The 18,427-nt window shown below is 43.9% G+C and overlaps 1 protein-coding gene across 11 annotated transcripts in view; it reads left to right on the plus strand.

Annotated features, from left to right (window-relative positions):
- Ctnna3 (catenin alpha 3) overlaps positions 1–18,427 on the plus strand; it is a 1,512,724-nt gene that overhangs the window by 127,976 nt on the left and 1,366,321 nt on the right. For 10 of the 11 annotated variants that reach the window (XR_004112256.1, XM_031347512.1, XM_031347507.1 and 7 more), the window contains one exon: positions 6,688–6,854. Coding sequence is in view for 10 of the 11 variants with exons in the window: in XM_031347512.1 (XP_031203372.1) it covers positions 6,688–6,854 (167 nt within the window). In the remaining variant the exon portion in view is untranslated. Of the gene's footprint in view, positions 1–2,199; positions 2,216–6,687; positions 6,855–18,427 lie in introns of those variants that run through there. The other variant, XM_031347509.1, reaches the window with a different exon arrangement.

Raw genomic sequence — 18,427 nt, forward strand, 5'->3', positions numbered from 1 at the left:
CTCAGAAATCCACCTGCCTCTGCCTCCCAAGTGCTGGGATTAAAGGCGTGCGCCACCATTGCCCGGCTTAATGTCTTGTTCTTGACTACTCAACATATGTGCCCATTTTTAACCAAGCAAAAATAATCATGGTAAGAGGCCTGACTAAAACCTTAATATAGATGTTATTATTGGCTTAATAATTTAGATTATATTAACACTAGAAGATCTTTTCATGTGCCCTGCAGCCGTTTGTATTTCTTCTTTTGTGGAAGAATCCTTATTTATGGCCTTTGACTATTTAAAAGTTGGGTTAGGGCTGGAGAGTTAGTTCAGCAATTAAGAGCATTTGTTGCTCATGTAGAGCACATGGGTTCAATTCCCAGTATCCATATGCTGGCTCACAACTGTCTGTAAGTCTAGTCCCAGGGCATATGATGACCTGTCTTCACGGGCACCAAGCATACATATGATGCACATATGTAAGTGCAAGCAAAACCTTCATACAGAGAAAAATAATAAGTAAGTATAAAATTGGTTTACCTTTTCATTATTAAGTTATAAGAATTAAACTAGATTGTTGATTTTTCATTTAATTCAATTATAAATTTCAATATTTATTGAATAACATCTGCACTGTAAACACCGATTTCTGGTCTTGCACCCATAACGGGAAGCTGGTTATCGGAGGCTTGCAAATTCCCAGGAGTTTTCTACAGACTGAAAAATTGGGTCTTTGAACTTACTTTTCTACCTAAGTATCATCTGAGAGAGGACGGCCTTGGAAGCCTTGGTAGCGACCTAACAATGTGTGTCAGGTTCTTGGCAAACTTGCCTTTGTTTACCACCACACACACTGTCAGAATTGCAGGATGGAAAATGAAATGCTGACATATTTGATTATTGGGCCCATCAATCGGATACCATACTTAGAAGGTACACGTAGCAGTTCAAGCACAGTCCTTGGAGGTCAATCATTTTGAGCAGGAGTCATATTCTGTCAGCTCATTGTTTGGCCACAAGCAAAAATCCTCTCTGCTTACTCTTGCGGAACCAGTGTTTCTTCAGCAGCCTAAGACCAGGCAGATGCCTGGGGGGTTCAAAGAGTCTACAGAGGTCCTCTTAATTGTTGCCTTTTCTACTTAGAATTTGTATCTTATCCCTTCAGTCTCTCACAAATAGCAACATATTGCTACCACTTCACCCCTCCTATAGAAGGGATACATGACTTCTTAGATACATGATTTGAAAGTATCTTCCCCCATTCTACCGGTTGTCTATTCATTTTGTCTCTTAAATTAAAGATCTGTTTATTTTTATTTTATGTATATAAGTGCTTACCCTATTCATGTATGAGCACCATGTGTGTGACTAGTTCCCCTGGAGGTCAGAAGAGGGTGTCAGATCCCCCGAGGGAGGGATTAGAGATAGTTGTGTGTCATCATGTGGATTCTGCAAACTTGAGTACTTTGCAAGGGCCAGTACATCCTTAATTGCTGAGCCATCTCTCCAGTCCTCCTTCTACTTTCTTAACATCCTCATTTAAAGTCCAGAAGTTTATGGTTGATGAGACAGCTCAGCCGTTAATCGCACATACTTGTAGAGAAATTTTAACATGGCTGCACCGGCAAGGTATCACACACCCCCAAAGACCTTCTAGGTCTATATGATCTGGCTGGAATACAGACAGGCTCTTAGCACACATCTTTAATCCCTAACCATGAACGTAAAGGTTAGTTTGTAGAAGGAAGCAGCCATGTTTGAAAGTGACATCTAGCTGAGGGGCAGACAAAGTGACAGATCAGAGAAAGATTTGACAGAATGAGTCATCGGTAGGATATGCCCAACTCTCATTAGAACAGTCAGGAAAGAGGCTACTTAAGAGCAGCACAGAGTGAGTCAGGTGGGGAGGGCAGTTCAGTGAGTGCAGTTCAGTTGAGTTCAGGCAATGCAGTGGAGTTCAGTTGAGTTCAGTTCAGTGCTGTTTGGTGCAGCTCAGTTGAATTCAGTTGAGTTCAGTTGAGTTTGTGCAGTTTGGTTCAGTTACATTCAGTTTGTACAGTCAGCGAGGTCAGTGAAGTTCAGTTTGAGGAATTCAGAGGCGGTTTTTCCAAACAGAGCAATTCAGTGAGAAGCAGAGAGGAGCCAGTTTGAATCAGTCAGCTTGGAGAGGAGTTTTGAGCCAGAACAGCTGGAGTTGACAAAGATAGCCAGAGTTCAGAAAGAACTACAAAGGGTGAGTTCATTCAGAAGTAAGCCTCTGGGATAACAACTACATCTGTCGAGTAAAAGTTACTTTTATGTGTACTATGCTTGCAGAGGAACCAAGCTTTTTTCCCAGCATCCCCTTGGGGAGTTTACAACCATCCATAAACCGGTTCCTGCAGTTATAACACCTATGGCCTCTTCAGGCAGCTATACTAACATATATACTCATATGCACACACACATGACTAAAAATACATCTTAAAAGTAAAGTTCAGAGTCAGGTGGTGGTGGTGATACACACCTATAATCCCAGTACAGAGGCAGGGAAAACTCTTGAGTTTGAGGCCAGCCTGGTATAAAGAGCAAGTTCCAGGAGACCCAGGGCTTCACAGAGAAACTCTGTCTTGAAAAACTAAAAAACAGAAAAGAAATGCTAACTCTTAATTCTGGCTTCAGCCCATTTTTCAATAGCCTAGTATCTAGAGATATCTGTCTACAGTATAGTATAGTATAGTATAGTATAAATAAAGTTCAGAATCTAGACATTTGTCTAGTTAGATTTATAGATATTGAATTTAACAGATTTTTGTTGCCTCTATATCTCCTTCCTAACCATACTTTTGAAGTTTGTTCAGAAAGTTTGAAGAGTTTAGTTTGTACCCTTGGTTTTTATTTTCACAACTGCTGAAGCCTTTGTAAGCCTGATCCTTTATCCTTTTATATGTTGTATAAAACTATAGAATTCATTGACCAAGTGAAATGTTAGGGATCTGTAAATGAGAACAAAATGTGGGTTACTTTTTTTTTCTTCATAAAATAATGTCTATTAGGTGCTGCTGTGAAATAAACAGTAGCCAGCCTATAACTGTGAATGCCTTGTGTTGTCAGTATCTCCATTACGTTCATAAAAGTGTACAAGTCCTGTGACTGCCAGCTCAAGTAACACACTGTTGAGTCACCTAACTTGAGCACATCAAAACTTGTTTTTTTTTTTCAAGACAGGGTTTCTCTGTGTAGTCCTGGCTGTCCTGGAACTCACTCTGTAGACCAGGCTGGCCTCGAACTCAGAAATCCACCTGCCTCTGCCTCCCAAGTGCTGGGATTAAAGGCGTGCGCCACCACCACCCAGCTCAAACTTGTTTAGATTTTAACAGAATTGATGTAGAATGAGACCTCATTTATAACCAAATATTTGTGTTTGGTTTCAGAAAAAAAAAAATAAAGCTCAGAAATTGTCTTAGGGTTTTAATTGCTGTGAAGAGACACTGTGACCACAGCAACTCTTATAAGGACAACATTTCATTGGGGCTGGTTGCAGTTCAGAGGTTCAGTCCATTATCATCATGGCAGAAAGCTTGGCAGCATGCAGGCAGGCATGGTGCTGGAGGAGCTGAGAGTTCTACACCTTGATCCGAAGGCAACCAGGAGGAGACTGTGTGCCACATTGGGCGTAGCTTGGGCATAAGAGACCTCAAAGCCTGACTCCACAGGGACACACCTACTCCAGCAAGGCCACGCCTCTTAATAGTGCCACTCCCTTTGGGCCAAGCATTCAAACACATGAGTCTATGTGGGTAATTCCTATTTAAACCACAGACATGTTAGGCTTTGATAGCCTAATTTGACACTTTATTGCATATGCTTTGGTGCCACATGTAAGGCATTATCACTGAACCTGATATCATGCCACTTTACTCTCCTAAGTTTTACAGTTGAAGCTCCTGCATGTAGCTCTGCGACACACTCTTGTTGGCTTTTGTGTATGACGTGAGACAGAGAGCCATGCTCTTTTCTTTCCTATGACTAATTGTCCCAGAGCCATTTATTAAAAACTATTACTAAATAAAACAAAAACAAAAGTAAAAATAAGAATGAACACTCTCTTACTGACTTTTCTTAGAACCTTTGTTGAAACCAGTTAACTGTAAATGTTAAGGATTGCTTTTGGGAATGTCAGTTTGTGTGTGTGTGTGTGTGTGTGTGTGTGTGTGTGTGTGTTTTATAGTTTTCTAGTAAGTTTTGAAATAACAATGCTATTCCTTTCTTTTTCTCCCAAGATAGTTTTGACTATTGTTACTCTTTTGAAATTTCTACATGAATTTTAAGATTAGCTTATTAATTTCCGAGAAAATAAACAACCAAAGATTTTGTTAGGGATGAACTGCTGACGGGCAGTGGTGGCGCACGCCTTTAATCCCAGCACTTGGGAGGCAGAGGCAGGCGGATTTCTGAGTTCGAGGCCAGCCTGGTCTACAGAGTGAGCTCCAGGACAGCCAGGGCTACTCAGAGAAACCCTGTCTCGAAAAACAAAAAAACCAAAAACCAAAAACCAAAAACCAAAACAAAACAAAGAATGCTTAGGGATGAGCTGCTGCTATTTTATTTCTCCATTTACCACATGGAGATTAAGACATAGAGAAGGTTAAATGAACTCCCCAAGGCAGGAGTACAGACACATGAAGACAGCCTGACTTCAGAGTCTGCACTGTTTATTGCTGTGACTCCCAATCAGGTGTCCCTTGTGTACAGAAAGCAACTGGCAAGCATTACAGAAAGTCCCCATAAGACAAGATTTCTCGAGAAGCAGCTCAAAACCCATTATATTTCCTGTTTATAGTTGGTACAGTGGTTATGTTTCTGTATGACGTGAAATCTCTGCACACATATGAATAAGTTAAATGTGCATGTGTATGAATATATCCCCCAAACATACATATATAAAACATGCCAATACATTTATAAATAAACGTATGTATATACATACACATGCAATGGAAATTCAGGGAGAGTTTTCTATATAGGTAAACAAGGACTGAATAGTTGGTGATTTTAGGACATAGTATGGAGAATTGAACATTTTTACTCTATGTTCTTTTTTTTTTTGTTTTTTTTTTTGTTTTTTTTTTTGTTTTTTCAAGACAGGGTTTCTCTGTGTAGCCCTGGCTGTCCTGGAACTCACTCTGTAGACCAGCCTGGCCTTGAACTCAGAAATCTGTCTGCCTCTGCCTCCAAGTGCTGGGATTAAAGGCGTGCGCCACCACCGCCCGGCTACTCTATGTTCTTTTGCATGCTGAATTATTATCATTTTCTATATTAATTAATTAACATATTTATTTAGTGTGTGTACATGCCAGGGCATGTGTGTGGAGGTCAAATATGTGGAGGCGTGTGTGGGGATTCAGTTCTCTCCTACTATGTGGATCTTGGGACTTGAACTCAGGTCTACGGCTTAGGTGGCAAACACCTTTCCCCACGGAGCCATCTCACCAGCCCTGAAGCATTATAAAAGAAATAGGCATGCATTACCGTAATGATGGAATAAGCCTATACTATGAAACTTGAACAGCAGAGGTAGCTGTTCTCTATGAGTCTGGTTGCTGGAGCTGGGAATGTAGAAGGCCACCCTTCCCTTCTCCCCTTAGACCCTTCTATATTGGTATCAAAAGCAAACGAGCACATACTACTTTTAGAACAAAATATACTTTAAATGAAAAGACCTTCAAATAACAGAGACATTTCCCCAACAGTCATCTTGTAACATTATTTTCGTGACTAAACTTTAGAATGTACACGAATCGACACATGGTGTAGAGTAAATATGCCCACGTGAAGCTGTTATCAGAGCGAGGTTACCCCACCCCAGACTATCATATCATTCTGTGTAGCCTTGGGATGACCTCATACTTTGGATCTCTATTTCCTGGAGTGGTGTGACTATAAAGCGTGCCCTACCATGCCTGGCTTGTGGGTACTGAGGATTGAACTCAGGGCTTCACAGTTTGTTAGGCAAACTCTCTGCCTACCGAGTCACATCTTCAGGCTGCTAACATCTCTTTGAAGCAGCGGTTCCCCGCTGTTGGTCCCCGACCCCTTTGGGGCATCAAACGACCCTTAAGCAGGAGTCACATATCAGATATCCTTCATATCAGATATTTACACGGTTATTTATAATAGTAGCAAAATTACAGTGATGAAGTAGATATGAAAATAATGTTATGGTTGGGGGCCACCACAACATGAGGAACCACACTCAAGGGTGGCAGCATTAGCAAAGTTGAGAACCACTGCATCAAAGGTTGCCTCTCCCGAGGATAACTCCCCTGAGTTAGAAAGCAATGCCGCAAAGACTCTCTTTACTCCCATAAACACGACCTTTTATGACTGCCTGAAATCTTAGTCGTGAACCATTTCACAGCAATGGAGATCGGAGCAGCTGCAGCCGTAGGTAGCCATTTTGACTTGATGTTGCTCGCCAGGTGGGAATAATGTTCTCCACGGGAAGGTGACACCTTGCTTCTTTGAACTCCAGAGAAGGCTCACCAAAAACAAACGCTGAGCTGAAGCCACATTGTTCATTAAGATGTGTTGCTCTAAGTATCATATGGCAGTTTAATGTTTTGGTTACTCGTGGAATATCCTCGGAGTCAGGTTGGCTGATTCACGCTGAAGCAGATGCGGCTGAAATTGTAATCATGACTTCTCTGGGGTTGTGTTTTTCAGGCAAAGCTCTGAAGGTATCAGCTGAGAGATTTACAGACGACCCCTGTTACCTCCCGAAAAGGGAGGCTGTGGTTCAAGCCGCCCGCGCCCTGTTGGCCGCAGTTACAAGACTCCTGATCCTTGCGGACATGATTGATGTCATGTGCCTCTTGCAGCACGTGTCTTCTGTGAGTAGACGATGAGACAATTTGCTTTGTTGTTGTTTTCATTTTTAATTCTAATCCTGAAGCAAGCATCAATCCTGGCACCTTCCACCTCATCTTTATCAGACACCTTTATCAGACAGAGTTAGGAAGAAGGGTACACCCCCCCCCAAGAATGAAGCCAGAACTTACTAGTCTTAAAGCCACTCTGAAAGGACATCAGGAGGCTTATGGGAGGAGGAATTGGCAGGGAGGAAATTTTAGACCTTTGAACATGCAATTATTTGTGTGTGTGTGTGTGAGTGTGGAGGACAGTGTCAGCTGTCTTCTTTCATTACCCTCTACTTTATTTATGGAAGCTGGGTCTCTACCTAGAGTGGTTCTCATTGCCTGGCTTTTTTTCCCCCCTCATCTTTTACTATTTATTTTATGTATACGAGAACACTGTAACAGTTTTCAGACACACCAGAAGAGGGCATCAGATCCCATTATAGAAGGTTGTGAGCCATCATGTGGTTGCTGAGAGTTGACCTCAGGACCTCTGGAGGAGCATCAAGTGCTCTTAACCTCTGAGCCATCTCTCCAGCCCAAGCAGAGGTTCTCAACCTTCCTAACGCCACAACCCTTTAATACAGCTCCTCATGTTGTGGTGACTCCCAACCATAAAATTACTCTCATTGTTGTTTCATAACTGTAATTCTGCTGTGGTTAGGAATTGTAATATAAATAGTCTTTGGAGATAGAGGGCTGCCATAGAGGTTGCGACCCACAGGTGGAGAACTCTGGATCTCAACCCAGGGTTCGTGATTTGGCTAGGCTGGCTAGCCAGCTTCCCAGGGGACCACTGTCTCCAACTCATAGGCAAGCTCCCATGCCCACTTGGGTTTTTAATGTGCTGCTGAAGGTGTGACGTAAACCCACAAAATTAGAAACTGTAACACACAAGCAAGACTGGTGAGGTAAAAATGCCTAAACAAAGCAAACAGGAGACAAAAAGCCTGACAACAGAAACACTGAGTTTGTTTTGTGTTGGGTGTCTACTGCTGGGCATGCGGTCTGCCATTAATAGTGCTTTGTATACCCAGGCAAGACTCCACTGGAGAAAACTAGTTTTTCCTTTGTATGTAGCTGTCAACTGGGACAGCTTCTCGTTTAGGGATGGGAGCTCATGACCACTTCCCATTCTCAGTGCTTGGGCCTCATTTAGCTTGGACCTGTGCCGTTCCCATGCAATGCTGCCCCAGTGTCTGTGAGTTCGGACACACCAGTCCTGTGGTATCTGGAAGACCCTGTCTCCTAGGTATCCTCCATTTTCTCTGATTCACAATCTTTCTGCCTCCTCTTCTACAGAGCTCCTCAAGCCAGGAGGGGAGAGATTTGATGAATACATCCTTTTAGGGCTGTGCATCCCAAGGTCTCTTGTTCTATGAACAGTGTCTGACTGTAGGTCTCTGTATTTGTTCTCATCTACTGCAAGAGGAAGCGTCTCTAATGATGGCTGAGCAGGACACTGATCTATGAGTATAGCAAAATGCCATCAGGAGCCATTTAATTGCTACATTCCTTTAACAGAACAATAACACTTGTTTTTTGCCCCCCCCCCCCCCCCCCCCCCAGGTCCATGGCCTATGTAGTCTCAGGTTCTGGTTCACCTGAGCAGTGTCAGGTGGTCCATCTCATGGAGTGGGCCTTAAATCAGTGAAAAAGTGGTTGGTTACTCCTATAGCGTCTATGCCGCTGTTGCTCAAGTACATCTTGCGGGCAGGGTGGAGTTGTGGGTCTCAGGGCTGAAGACTAGGTAGGCACCAGCTCAACTTCTGTATTCAATATGTGCAGTGCACACGCATGTGTGTGCGTGTGCATGTGTGTGTGTACTTGTGTGTGTGCATGTGTGTGTGTACTTGTGTGTTTGTGTGTGTGTGTGTTTGTGTTGCCTTCAGCATTAGGGCTTACTATTAGCTTGTAGAGAGCAACCAACAGTCTTGGAAATAGCCTTTGTTGTTTGGGGGAGGGTTCCCCTGGAATCCTTTTAGGCAACAACCCAATTATATGTAACCCATTCCTGGCACTGGCGATTTCATTTGGTGGCAAAAGATGTCTGGTTGGGTCTCTGTCTCCTCTATTATTTGGTAATTTAATCAAGGATAAGTTAGTCTGTGATGTATGCCGCCTCTATTATGAAAATGTACAAATGGACTTCCTACAAGTAAAACTAGATGTTTATCTCGGGGAAAATCCAAGTGGAGAACCAGCTTACTTTACCTTCCAGGCAAGTCAATTTGGCATAGTGCAGTGAAAAGGAAAGGCTTTCCTCATTTCATTATTTTGTTTGTAATACATAGTTCCGAGGCAGAGGTTACAGAGAACTTCTTTCTTTTTTTTTTTTTAAATAAATCTCTGGGTTTTTTTTGCTTGTTTTGTTTTTAAAGATTTATTTTATTTATTTTATGTGTATGAGTACACTGTAGCTGTACAGATGGCCGTGAGCCATCGTGTGTGTGGCTGACCTCTGCCAGCCCCACTCGCTCCTGCTGTCTTCAGACGCACCAGAAGAGGGCTTCAGATCTCATTACGGGTGGTTGTGAGCCACCATGTGGTTGCTGGGATCCGAACTCAGGACCTTCGGAAGAGGAGTCAGTGCTCGTACCCTCTGAGCCATCTCGCCAGCCCCACAGAGAACTTCTTGTAACCTCTGCCAACTTCTCTGCTTTCCATAGGACCCTTGTCTTAGTTAGGGTCTTACTGCTGTGAACGGACACCATGACCAAGGCGACTCTCATAAAGACAACATTTAATTGGGGCTGGGTTACAGGTTCAGAGGTTCAGTCCATCATCATCAAGGCGGGAACATGGCAGCATCCAGGCAGGCATGGTGCAGGAAGAGCTGAGAGTTCTACATCTTCATCTGAAGGCCGCTAGCAGAATACTGGCCTCCAGGCAGCTAGGATGAGGGTCTTAAAGCCCATGCCCACAGTGACACATCTACTCCAACGGGCCACACCTTCTAATAGTGCCCCTCCCTGGGACGATCTTATGCAAAACATCACAGCCCTTCACTTCTGTCTGTAGGTACATCTGTATTTCAACAAAGATCCCTGGTGCTTATTGGTCAGCTAGGTCTTTCTTTAAATCTCACTCGTGTTTCCTATTGTCTCTTCTTGTCCTTTCCACTGATCCTTCCCTTTCACCTTCCCACTCACCTTCTCTCTGTGTGTATGTTGTGGTGTGTAGTGCACGTACCTGGCCGATGTGGCTGCATGCACCAGTGCACACACATAGGGAGGTCACAGGAGGCTGTCAGATGTCTTCATCTCTTGCCCTCTGCCATATTCCCTTGACAGAGTCTGCCAGTGAAAGGGAAGCTCACTGTTTGGGCTAGCCTGGAGTTGTTGGGATGCCACCTGTCCGTGTGCTCCAATGCTAGGCTTACCGGCAAGCACGGCCACGTGTCTGGCTTTTTACGTGGGCACTGGAGACTCAGACTTAGCTCTTCTGGCTTCTTTAGCAGCCACTCTTGCCTGTTTACATACACACACACACACACACACACACACACACACACACACACACACACACACAGCTTTTATTTACTGTAAAAACATCCCCAGATAATTCCTGAGACCGGTTCTCTCAAATGTTAATATAGACATGCATTAACAAGGAACGGATTTGAAAGCCACTCAGGTGATTCATAGTTCTGATGGCCCACTATGTGTGCTATTTCAGAATTTAAATAGTTGTGGCCGAATCAAAGAGTTTTTCTAAGGTATAAATGGCCATGTTTAGCTAGACGTGCCGAGACATAGCAAGATCTTGGTCTGTAGAGGCAGCACCGGGAATTCAAGGTAAAGCTTAGCTGTGTAGCCAGTTTGAGTCCAGTCTGGCCTACAAACAAATAAACAAAGTGCTACCTTTAAATCGATTGGGAACTGAATATGCATCTTAGGGTTTCATTTCTGTGAAGAGACACCGTGACCAAGGCAACTTTTATAATGGCAAACATTTAATTGGGGCTGGCTTACAGGTTCAGAGGTTCCATCTATTATCATCATGGAGGGAAGCGTGATATCACGCAGGCAGACTTAGGGCTGGGGGAGCTGAGAGTTCTATGTCTTGCTTCAAAGGCAGCCAGGAGGAGACTGGCTTCTGAGCAGCCCACTAGAAGTAGGGTTCTCATCCACACTGGGTGGAACTTTTAGTATAGGACCTCAAGGCTCACCCTCCACACTTTCTCCAACAAGGCCACACCTCCTAATAGTAGTAGCACTTCCCTCAGACCAAGCACATTCAAACCACCACAATGTGTAAAGGACATGGCCTCCTTCTCTCCCATTTTAATTGATTGGTCCTAAGAGTTAGACACAGTGCTAGGCACACTGTCTTAGTTAGGGTTTTACTGCTGTGAACAGACACCATGACCAAGGCAAGTCTTACAACGTAGAAAATTTAGATTGAAGAAAAGAAGGACGCTGCATTTTGTACTAATGAGCACAGTTAAAATGTATTGAGTTCTGTGGTGTCCCAAACATGATAATGGATTACCTAACTCAATGCTCATTGAGGCACCATGGCAATGGTATATAGTGAACTGAAGTATCCTGTTCAAGGCAATAGGAAGGACACAAAAATCACCCTTGGGAGCTCAGCACTGTAAGAGTTAGAACAACATTAGTTATCAGCAGCTCTTGGAAGTGTGTATGCAACATCATGGGCCCACTGCAGGTAAGCACTTTAAACCCCAACTGTAATCTCTTGGATTTGTTAGAACCCTGAGAGAGCTCAAGCAACAATGATACTTCAGCTATAGAGGAGGACATATTTCTCCAAAGAGAAAGGAAGGCTACAGTGTGTTCACGGTGGTACTTTTTTCTAAGATCTCATCCTTAGAGTTCTCATCCTTAGAGTTTATATATACATTGTTACAAGTTCAGTTTTCAAGGTTTCAAGTAGCATTTACTTATGTATTCTTCGAGATGATAATGATTAGGTTTAACATCATGTCTTGTCATTATGACATTACATTTTCAAAAAATTAGTATATATTCATGGTATAAAATAGTGTTTCTGATATTCATACATCTATCACCTGTTTGTCTTGTCTTTAGTTGAGCATGTGTGATAGTTATTGTTAACTGTCACCCTGATCAAATCTAGGATCACCTGGGAGACTAGTCTTTGGGCACACCAAAGTAGGGGATATTCTTGGCTACCTTAATTGATGTGGGAAGACCTGTCCACTGTCGGTGACATCGCTCCCTGGCTGGGATCCAGGACTGTGTGTGTTGCAGAAGGGAACAGAGCAGCTTGTATGGTTTCCTAGGCTGATTCCATAACTTGGCTCTTGCGAGTAGTATTGCTATAGACACAGGTGTGTGGGTGTGCCGGTTGCATGCCGACTTATTCTCCTGTGGGTACACACCCAGGACTGGTATAGCTAGATTGAATGATAGTTCTATTTTTAGCTTCCTTCGAGGACATTCCATACTGATGTCCACAGTGGCTGGACTAATTTACACCACCACTAACAGTATATAAGACGGCATGACTTTTCATCTTTTAGTGCCTTCAATTTCTTTCTGCAGTCTCTTAAGGTTTTCATTATAGATGTCTTGCACTTCCTGGGCGAGGGTTATTCATACACACACACACATATATATATTATATATTATATATATATATACATATATATAATATATAAACTGAAATGCTTTGCATTCTGAGTTTTTTCTCATCAAGATTTTTAAATTTGATATACAGAAAGGGTATTATTTTACATGATATTATCTATAGTAGCTGGTTTTCTTGACACATGCTAGAGTCATCAGAGAGGGAGGAGCCTCAGTTGAGGAAATGGCTCCACAAGATCTGGCTGTAAGGCATTTTCTTCAATTAGTGATCACTGTGGGAGGGCTTGGCACCATAAAGAGAGCCTATGAGGGGCTATTGGTGCAGCAGAAGACCCCAGCATTTTGGAGATGCCAGTACCATGGAATAGCCACCAAGAACAGCAGCAGCAGTGGAGTGGAGCCAGCCAGAGCTGAGAAGACAAGCTGTGTGGGCTACAGAGGGCAGAGTTGGAGAGGTGACCCAAGCCCTTTGGAGGAGTCCCGGAGATCGTGAGTGGACCCCGCACTTGGGGTGGTTGGAGTTTGCCTTTGCCTTGCTTTGATAGTGACTGTGCCCTGATTTTTCTCCTTTGAAGTAAGAGAGTATTTGGTTTATTTTCTACTTTACTGGAGCCCGCAATTGAGAGACTTTAAATTTTAAAAGACTTTGGATTTTAAAAGAAATTGGCTATTTTAAAGGGACTGAAAATTTAATGTGTTTGAATTTGTAAAGGCTGTAGTACTTTTAAATCATTTATGTTTTCTTAAAAAAAAAAAAAACCTTTTAATGGATTCTTTGTGAGTTTCACAGCATGCACCCCATCCCACTCACCTCCCCGTCCCCTCATATCTGCCCTCCACCCCTGCAACCGCTCCACAAAATAAACACACACATAAACAAATAATAATAATAATAATAATAATAATAATAATAATAATAATAATAATAATAAACAAGACATAGAAAACAACCAGTCATGGAAGCTGAAGTGTGTCTCACAGTGTACCCTTTTGTCCACACATCTTCACTTGTGAATGTTCATTGCAATGAGTCACTGGTCTGGTTCGAAGTCTGTGGCTTCTGTGACACCATCAATATTGGCTTCCCACAAGGACTCCTCCCTGTTATGGTATTGTTGTCCCATGTCATGGAGATCCCGCAGCTTTGGATTCACAGGAGCAGTCCTTTTGTGTACCTCAACAGTTCACAGATGGTGTAGATTTTGGGGTGGGCCAACCCAAAGCCTTGGATCTGCCTGGGTGCTAGCTGAGCCCTCTTGTTCTCCTTTATCTGCATCACCAGGGGAAGCTCTCTAGCTACGTCACCCAATGCCACCATAGGCAGGAGGTGGAGGTCAGCTCTCTGGCTCTCATGCCCTTGGGGCCAGCTCATCTGTGGCCCCTCCACCACAGCCAGCTCTACTGTGGTGCCCGGGTGAGGTACAGGGACCGTTCTTCCTCCAAGGAGGGGCAGAGCCAGCTCTCTGGCTCGCAGGATTTCAGGGACAACTCTTTTGCCTACCACAGGTGGTAAAAAGGGCATGTTGAAAAAGCATCACCCCCACGCTCCAGCCACCTCATGGCAGATGAGGATGAGTAGAGGGGCTGTCTCTCTTGTGTTCACACCCACGGAGTTGGCTCACCTGTGTCCCTACCACCAGGGTCATCTCCACCGCACTGTCCAGGCAAGGTGCGGGGGCCGGCTCTCCTAAATGTTGCCGCCCATGGCAATGGGCAGAGCCAGTTCTCCTGCTCCCAGGGTCAGCTCCCCCAACTGCTGGAGGCTCTCCTGCTCCCAGGGTCAGCTCCCCCAACTGCTGGAGGCTGAGAAAGGCAGAGGTTATGTGCGTATGGGGAGACTATCACCTCCATGCCAGAGGCGAGTTGTGGAGTCAGCTCTCCCACACTCGTACCCTCAGGGCTGGCTCACCCGCTCCCCTTTCCTGCCCTCCCTTCATCCTTCACCACCAGGGCCAGCTTCACTATGCTGTCCAGTGAGGTGCAGGACCTGTTCTCCTGAGTGTGTTGCTGGCGAGATGTGGGCCCGGCTCTCCCGAGTGCCTCAACCAGTGAAGGGTGGGGTCAGTTCTGTACAGCCTTTGGGCATCCATATATGGTCCCAGGTGGCTGCCTAGACCAGGGACATCCTCATGGTCTCTAGTGGTAAGATATCAGTATCGACCCGATCCCTGCTGCTGCTTAGTCATGGACCCAGACTGTGGCTGCATGAGCTCGAACTTCACCGTGGCCTTAGGTGGTGGGGCTGGCTACTCACAGTCCTCTCCTCCCTCTCCCTCTCCATTCACAGTGCTAAACCGCTCTGCTTCTCTTCGTAGCCCATCTGTCCACCACATACTTGCATACTGCAATAGCTCCCCCTGCTGGTGGGCCACGGGGCTGGCCAGCCTCTGGGTGAACTTCTCTGTTCTTCGTGACTTGGAGACAAGCAGGTCTCTAGGTGTCTGCCATACCCCTGTGTGGCTTGACAGCAGACATTTTCCTCCTCCTGCACCTCGTGCCGTGGGGTGGCAGGGGGCCTCTCTCTGTCTATGGCCCATCTAAGCTACGTGGCAGCAGGCAGGTCTCTCGATGCCTTCTGAGTTTTAACCTCGACTGCCATCAGCACAACCCTGGGATAATATGATGACCTCCCTGTCACTGACCCCAGCACGGCAGTCAGAGGTCCCAGTCCAAGGCAAGTCAGGGTGTTTGTGTTTTTAATGTGAGATTGGGGGCGAATAGGAAAGGAAGGGTGGTGGCTTAATAGTGGTGTTTGTACATCAAGTGGACAAGGGGTTTCAGTTGTACTGGCTGGTTTTGTGTCAAGTTGACACAAGCTAGAGTCATCAGCGAGGAAAGAGGATTTTCTCGATTAGTGATCAAGGAAGGAAGGCTCAGTCCATCGTGGGTGGTACCATCCCTGGGCTGGTGGTCCTGGGTTCTATACGAAAGCAGGCTGAGTAAGCCATGGGGAGCAAGCCAGTAAGCAGCACTCCTCCATGGTCTCTGCATCAGCTCCTGCCTCCAGGTTCCTGCCCTGTCTGAGTTCCTGTCCTGACTTCCTCTGGCGAAGTACAGCAATGTGGAATGTGTAAAGCTGAATAAGCCCTTCTTCCCCAACCCTTTCTCTTTTGGGTATGGTGTTTTGTCACAGAAATAGAAAACCCTAAGACGCTTGCCCTCATTCATTCGCCGCAAACGTCTCTCCTTTTGAAAAGATTTTATTTCACTTTTAATTATGTGTGTGGGTGGGGTGTCTGTATATGCGAGGGGATAGGTACCATGTTAGTGCAGTGCCCACAGCGGCCAGAAGAGGGCACTAGATCCCCTGGAACTACAGTTAAAGAGCGATGTGAGTGAGCTCCGTGGCATGAGTTCTGGGCCCCTGAAATTACTCTTTCAAGTTTTCTCCTCACTATGCTCCGCGTCTTCCCTAAGAAGGGTGTTACAGTCAACATTAACACAGAGGCATATAGCTGTCATGTGTTTCCTTTTATATAGACGGAATTCACTTAAAATATAGTTATCTTCTGAGTACACACACACTTTCTTCTGAGACGATGACCTACGTCTGTTTCTTGGCCTTATTTGAAGTATAGTAGACAAAGGTTTGCTTTTCTTCTCTCCTCCCATTTCATCTCTACTATTTCACAAGAGCTCTCTCTACTTTCTCCTGAGATAAACCAAACTCTATACAAGTCCATGTTTCATGTACTGAATCTGGGGGGTTCAAAGGATAGCTACTGAGCTGGTCTTGCTTGGGTAGCACTTCCGGGTGCCTTCTCATGGGACACAGGTGATAGGCTGCTCAGCCCTGTATCTGAATCAGCCAATCCCAGGACAGCAGGCCGCCAGGGCCGAGGGAAGCAAGACTCACCTCTTTTTCTTGCTGCTTCAGCCAATTTGATTTCCTCTCATCCTCCTTCTCAAATTTCTCCATGAATATACATATTTTTTTTTTTTTAACAAACTGATTGGCTATTTAGTTTCGACAGAACATCGGCTTGGATTTATTTAAATATGTATTGTTAGGGAGAAGGAGAAAAGATCTATTTTGGGGGAATGGGAGTGCTGAGTCAAACGAGACATTATCCTGTTGTCTGTTCCACGTCTCGTGTACGGCAAGTTTTCAGTTATTTTAATGGGAGATGAGCAATCATGGCCTCTGCTGTTTTGTTTGATGGATTGCTGTTATTATTTCTGAACCGAGACGATGTGATGGAAAAGTGCGCTGTGGGAGGGTGTTCGTGATGCCTGCTTCTGCCCTGGGTATTGGTATAGGGATATTGTCTGCATCTCTTCACCCTTATCTTGTATTCCCTTTGATATACGATAAGGTAGGCAAATATGACAAAATTGGATTTGTTTCTCAGCCCAGAGATCGCTTCAATATCCAATCTGCACAGGTTTGGAGAACACCTACGTTTGTTTTTATTTCCAATCGATCTACTGAATTTTTGCCATTTTACGGTTTGAATTCGGTTTGCTTCTTGTTTTTACAAGAAATGGTAGATTCAAAGATCAGCAAATTATTTGGGGGTTCTTGGCTCAGATTAAATTTCCCTTTAAAAATTTGAACCAGTGAAATATTAATAGGTTTTCAATCTAGCGGGTCTTTCTTTCTCAAATTATTTCAACTGAAAAAAAAAATAAGTCATTTATTTTGAGAGATAATCAATGCAATGAAGCTACAAGACACTGCTATGTAGATATCCTGAGAGGTTTGTTCTGATGTTCAAGCACAGAAAAGGAAGAACATGCCTCCAACCAAGTCGATAGCCTGTCTTTTTAAACCAGATAAGCATCACCAGGTTCATCTTTATCCCCTGACCTTCAGCTTTTATCTACAGAGTGAAAATACTGTTTTTACTGCATAGCCCCGTAAATCTACATGTGTGCAGTTGGGAAAGGTGCAGAACGCATAACAGAAATTCAGCCAACACCGTCTTGTACATTTTATAACACTCCTCCACGGCGACTATTTATAAGCAGGAGTCGGCCAGTTAAGAGTGCAATCATGGTAGTGTGGAGGGACCCAGGGCACGTTAGTATCCATGATGGAGGAGATGAGCCCTGATAATGAAAACTTGAGCAAAAATCTCCACATTATGCAAACTCTGACCTTCAGTTAAAGCACTCTCTTGATGATGAAGTGTTACTGGATTTTCTCTGGCCATAAACATATTACCTGGAAATACTTTCTCTCTCTCTCTCTCTTTCTCTCTCTCTCTCTCTCTTTCTCTCTTTCTTATTTTGAAGTTCTTACAGGTATTTCTCCTGGAGTTGTGTAAGGTTTACATAACTAAATGAGCACATGACTACATCTTTAATTAGAATAATTTTTAGGGAAGAGAAAATGCAGAGTATAAAGAACATTTTAAAATGTAGTGAAACTTTCGGTAAATACCTAATAGTAATGGACTCATAGGATACATTGTTTAGGGTCCTGGATCTGGTGTGATTTTGATTTAGACATACCAAGAAGGGATCAAAAAAAAAAAAAAATGGCCAAGGCAAAGAAAAGATCACATGACAAGATACACATTTGATGTAAAGTTTATTAAAACTATGTTGAAAAGAAATTGTTTTGGGGGCTGGTGAGATGGCTCAGCGGGTAAGAGTACAGACTGCTCTTCCGAAGGTCCTGAGTTCAATTCCCAGCAACCACATGGTGGCGTACAATCACCCGTAACGAGGTCTGACGCCCTCCTCTGGTGCGTCTGAAGACAGCTACAGTGTACTTATTTATGATAATAAATAAATGTCTGGGCTGGAGCAAGCAGGGACTGAGCAAGCAGGGTTTACTGGAGCGAGCAGAGGTCCGAAAAGTCAATTCCCAACAACCATATGAAGGCTCACAACCATCTGTACAGCTACAGTGTACCATATATATAAAATAAATAAATTAATTTTTTTAAAAAAAGAAATTGTTTTTGTGTGTTACAAGAGGGGGTAATGAAAAGATTTTGGCTGTGTTTAAACAGATGGGGA

The sequence above is a fragment of the Mastomys coucha genome, unplaced genomic scaffold (assembly GCF_008632895.1).
Source record: "Mastomys coucha isolate ucsf_1 unplaced genomic scaffold, UCSF_Mcou_1 pScaffold3, whole genome shotgun sequence".
In the NCBI taxonomy this organism is placed as follows: domain Eukaryota; kingdom Metazoa; phylum Chordata; class Mammalia; order Rodentia; family Muridae; genus Mastomys; species Mastomys coucha.